Below are 5690 nucleotides of genomic sequence, written 5' to 3'. Positions count from 1 at the left end.
CAGCCTTGGTTTTTACTTTATTTTATATTTTATTGTATTATCAGTAGTTTACCTTGTTGTTGAACCCAGGGTCTCCCACATTCTAGGCAAGCATTGTGCCAAAGCCATACAGTCTCAAAGGACTGGCTTTCTCAAATATTTGCTTTTAAGAAAGAGTTTCATTACCATTTTTAATAGCTGGGAGAAAATTCCAGGCATCTTTGCTACATGATTTTAAATAACATGATTAAATATTTCAGTGCTCTAAACAAAATGATCAAATGTGTGATATGAGTAATGAAAAAAGGGGTGAAAACAACAGACCACACATTAATGAGAAGTCTAATTTTGGAAGCATTGTGTCTAGGATACAAAAAGACAGTTTTTAACTCTAAATAGATAAAAAGGTATTCATACATCTTGCACATAGAAAAGATACATTTGAACAAATTATTTCAATGTAACACAACCAACATATAAATTTTCAGTTCTAAATAGCTCCAACATTACAGCATAAATTCAATAAAATTGAATAGTGTCTCAGGAATGGGCAAGTTTTAATGCTATTTGCAGATATGTGAGAAACACACACTTGCTTTGATTGAGTTAAAAGAGAAAATGCTGTTTGAAAATAAAGGCAGCTTTAAAGTTCAGTGTGGGGTCACCATAGTCTTCACTGAGAAAATCTTAAGTACTACCCCAATGTTATGAAAATGCTATCAGTAAATATTTTCATCATGAGCAAAAGAATTTTTGAGGTTCTTCAGGATAAGACGAGTCCCTATAGTACACCTCTCATGAGGTACTATAGGTTCAAAAGAACCAGATGCACGCTCTCTCCCTGGATTTGGGCAGGTCAGTGGAAACCTTATTACAGCTTTGTTTTCAGGTCTTTGTCGTTCTCAACCTCAGGACTTCCGTGCACATTCTTGTGCTCGCCTTTCTTTTCTGTGAGCTTCATCTCTGAATGTTCAGTCTCTGAAAAGTCAATTTCCCCAGGGAGTTGGACCTTCCTCATAAGTATTAGAATGACGATTCCTGGGATGAAACTTGATCCTCTTAGAGCTGCTGGCAACCCAAGGTAAATGCGCCTGTTGAAAACAACTGATCTGTATTAAATCTTAACATGTTCAATGAAAGCCAATTCTGTATATTCTCACAGATCATTTATTCTTCAAAAAAATCAGGTGATTATTTTGCCCATGTAATTTATATACTCTACTTCACCGAGCTGTTAATTCTTTCTGCTAAAAATGTCAAAAATTTCCAACATGAAAGTTTGAACATATTTTTTCAGTTTGGTAATAGCTAGTTTCCATTGTCAGCTTGACTGGACTTAGGATCATTATAGAAATACATCTCTGCATGTGCTATGAGAATGTTTTCAGTAGGTTTAGCTGAGGATGAAGTCCCTAACACAGCATGCAATACGACCAGCCTCCTTATACTCTGCCACCAATCCTCCTCTTCCCTTACCTCACACTGGGCCATTATTCTGCCATTGTCATCTAGTCTGTTAAATACTGAGCCAAAAAAAGCCCTATATCTGGTTAAGGGTATTATTCTTTTCTATTTTGTTTGTTCCAGTTTTAATTACACATGTATAAAAACAGCACAAAGTCACTTTTCAAGATTTTCTTCCCACTCAGCATTTGTCTGCTGTGCTTCACTGAAAAATTTTTGTGATGTTAAAATCCTTCTGTATCTAAACTAAGTCATATTACTCATTTTTATATATTAGTTGATTCAATTTGTTAATTTCCATGCATAATTTTGCTTGTGTAATCAATTTATTTTGTAGCTCTTTACTACATTTGACTGTCTGGGTCTCTGTGTGTATCCATGAGTCCTGGATACCTGAGAGTTGGAGTAACAGGAAGTTGTAGTCTGTCCAATGTGGGTTATGAGAACTGGACCCATGTCCTCTGCAAGAGCAAGCAATATGTACTCTTAACCCCTGAGCCATCTCTTTAGGACTAAATTCTTTTCATTTACTGAACTTGTCCAGTTAAAGCATGAGGACTGTAGAAGCTTCCTAAAATGAATTGGGTAGTTTTACCTTTTACTATTTCTGAGAATAACTTCTATACTCTTATAAGAATTTCTTCTTTGTAAATTTGATAAAATATTCCTTTAGGTTTCTGGACTTAATGTGTTTGCAAAATAGGTATTTTGACATACGTACATTTTTAAATAATTGTGAAAAATCCCTTCATATTCTCAACATACTTATAGGAAAATCTGGTGTGGTGGATAGGCTGTCAATTTCATGCAATCTAGAATCTTGTGGGAAGGAAGATTCACCGAAGGTCTGTGTGGATTATGTTAGCCTGTGAACGTTTCTGTGGGAGACACTTTGATTACATTAATTGAGGTGAGAAGACCTACCACGCAGTGAGAGGCACCATTCCTTAGGCAGGAAATCCTGAACTACATACACGTAGAGAAATCTATCATGGCTACTTCTACAGTGGTAAAATACAAATATATATGTGGAGAGAGATGCTTAAGACTTCAGATACAACAGTCTAGAAGTACAACTGAAATTTTTCTAAATGTATAATAGAATAACAAATATCTTAGTTTATTTTTCTGTCACTGTTATAAAAACACCCTGACAAAATCAATTTGAGGAAGAAGAGACGAATTTGCTCAAGCTCTGGGTTAAAGTCCAGCATTCTGGGTATGTCAAGACAACTGGAACTTTAACCCACACAGATACACTGACAGAAGTAGTTGACTTCTTCCACGCTGGTACTATAGTTATACCAGTCTGAGAATGGGAGAGCAGCCACCCCCAGCCATACACACACGGGAACAGGGCAATAGCCGGCACTTTTCTCTCCCAGAACTTTTCAGTATCCTGCTCACACAGAATCAGAGCAGAACTGGGTCCGACCTAGAGAAGGCCTAAATTCCTTTTGACTAATGAGATTTTAGGATCAAGGAAGAGAACAGTGAAGTTTGTAGCAAACAAAGTTTCTCTGTGAGCTTTCTTGGGCCTGTTGCCCTTGAGGGCCAGCAATGTAACATTCAGAATCTGGCTCAAGATCAGCCTAGCAAGACGCCTGGGCTTGGAACAGCAGTGAACCCACAGTTACCCCACGATACTGTTAGCGACTGGTGCCTGTGTAGCACTGCGAGTGGTGGGACCCATGCAGGAATTGCTTTTAGTCTACGCAGCAGCATGAAAGCACACGACTGGATGCACCCAGATCTCAGAGGGCAGGCTCCCCGGTCTGCTGGTTCTTGAGGGTAATGGCCTGTTATTTTTATGTGTAGTAACATCCCCCCTCTTTGTGACACTCTTAGCTGGCTTGTACGACAATCCCTCTACTGAGCCATGTTTTGTTCATGAGGCAGTCAATCACTAAGTACAATATAGCATCTATGGGTTCTCAGCGATAAGACCATCAGTCAAATTCAAGTAGGAGATCCCTTCTCAAGATAGTCCCTGGCTACGGTACCCGACATGATCTACTAAACTGCAAGGCAGTACCTAGGTTTGGGGTTCTTAGTATATCAGGGTTGTGAACTTTCCAGAAGCTCTAATGCCAAAATCCTTGCTACTTGAATGTGTTGGGACTGTCATACTGACCCCTGCAAAAAGGAAGAGTCTTTCTCTCTGTCCTAAGATATGGGATAGTAGGAACTGAGAACTTTCTTTTCCACCAGCAATGTCATTGTCACTGGTCTCTCTAGATGTTGCTGTCTGTTTATCTCCAGTGTTCTGCTATGCTGGCTCAGCTCAAGATGCAGCTCTTCCCCTACTGTTCCATCTGCTTCCTTTACACAGACACCCTGCTCCCTTTCTGATGTATTTTCCAGGGTTAGGTTAGGAAGCCCACTCACACTTACATATATCAAGTTCTTTAGGAAAAAAGGGAAAATATTAAAATACACAAATAAGGAAGTTATACCATCCAAGTGCATTCTGAAAATGAAACCTAATGTAATCTCATCACTCAAGAAAATGTTAGCCATAAATGGGGACCTTTTATGTACTACAAAAGTAGGTCTCAAAAATTACCTTTACCTTTGGGTCTGGAGCAATGATTCAGCAGTTAAAAGTACTGGTTGTTCTTCCAGATAACCCATATTCAATTCCCAGAACTCACATGGCAGCTTAAAAACTGCCTGTAACTCTCTCTCCAGGGAATCTGACCCTATCACACAGATCACAGACATACACGTATGCAAAACACCAATGCACATAAAGTAGAAATAAACAAATCATTTAAAAATTATCTTTACCTGAAGTTATTTATATCATACATCCTGCATGCCCCTGGTTCACCACATTTCAGAGTTCCCCAGTGTAAACAGGTTCTGTCTATCAAGGCACCAAAGTAAATAGGTGCAGGAATGCCCGCTGCAATGAGGAGAGAAAGGAAAACAGTCCGTTGAAAAGAAGAAAGAAAAGAAAAAGGATGTGATGTGTTATTTTATTTGGAAGTAGTTCAATTTTTCTCTTAAAATATAACAAATTATGAATCAAATGTTCTACACTTCTAGAAATTATAAATTAGTGTGAAGTTTCTAGATCACAGCAAATGAAAACCATGCATAAGGTGCTAAGGAAGCATCCATTGAGTTAATAACCATCAGCATCATGTATCTTCTGACATGTCTTATGCTGGCTTTCTATATACCTAACTAACAGAAACATTTTGCTTCTCACTTTATTATTGAATCCACTAAAGATCAAAGATGTAATTAAGTTCAGATAAGAGAAAAATATATCATCTCTGTAATTACCTCATTCTCAGACTAAATACAAGTTGCCATAACTTAACACAAGGGCTTGTGAACTGAATTTCACAGTGACATGGGCATATGTATGTTAAAGGTGCCACTAAGTCGTTGGGATTTTCTAGATGTAGACTGTTGGAATATTGAAGATCCAGAGACAAATTACCTTTTTCTCTTTTATATATCACTCATTGCCCCATCCCTGTGTCTGACTATATATCCACATATCTATTACATGAAGCCTTCGGGGATGTATTGACTTAACAGGATGCTATCCTCCACTCACCCAAACACTAAGGATGCCATCAGATAGTATCTGAGCCTGCAGCAGAGAATTCCCTGCTTTGCTGTCACCAGCCTACTTCCTGTTCCCACAGATATATTTGAGAAGCATCTTTTCATGACTTTCTCTGTTCTCCAGCCACAAACATCATGAAACCATATCCATGTTGGAACCTGATATTTGGATGCCCTGAATCTGTGTTCTCATTATGGTGACTCATGCTTGATTCCAGAAGAAACCCTGTTATTCCTTCTAAGATAAGGGTTGAGTGATGGGTTGAAAAGATAGTTCCTATCTTTTTATTTAGAGAAAATAATTAGTTTATTAAATACTTAGCATGGTATTGCTCTAATGTGTTGAGGAAATTGTTCATACCAAATATTCTTGTACAAAATGCATGTAATCCAATTCCAAGTGACTTCTCTTCAGACTTGATACACCTGGAGAATACATACACATATATAAAAGTACATCATGCGAACCCTAGGGTCCTAGCATCTTCCCAATGACAGTCATAGTTCATGATCCTAATGGTTAAGCTTTTGCATCCTGAAGAGAAGACAATGCTGCTCTATTATTAAGCACCCACAGTGGAAGAAGAGAGTGATTTCTGAAAGCTGTCCAGTGACATCCACATATCTAAAGCATGGCAGGGTCCTTTAATGGTTAGACATTG

At 38.2% G+C, this 5690-nt stretch overlaps 1 protein-coding gene across 2 annotated transcripts in view; it reads right to left on the bottom strand.

Moving 5' to 3' along the window:
• The window catches only part of Slco1a2 (solute carrier organic anion transporter family member 1A2), an 82843-nt gene continuing 77153 nt past the window's right edge, over positions 1-5690 (bottom strand). For both annotated transcript variants that reach the window (XM_048432562.3, XM_048432563.3), the window contains exons 14-16: positions 5390-5454; positions 4234-4351; positions 1-1070 (exon numbers count right to left, since the gene is read on the bottom strand). In XM_048432562.3, coding sequence (XP_048288519.2) covers positions 851-1070; positions 4234-4351; positions 5390-5454 — 403 coding nt within the window. In that variant the 3' untranslated portion in view covers positions 1-850. The remainder of the gene's footprint in view (positions 1071-4233; positions 4352-5389; positions 5455-5690) is intronic.

Source organism: Myodes glareolus, chromosome 3, assembly GCF_982192425.1.
Source record: "Myodes glareolus chromosome 3, mMyoGla1.1, whole genome shotgun sequence".
NCBI lineage: Eukaryota > Metazoa > Chordata > Mammalia > Rodentia > Cricetidae > Myodes > Myodes glareolus.
This window is presented reverse-complemented; position numbering and strand designations above follow the sequence as displayed.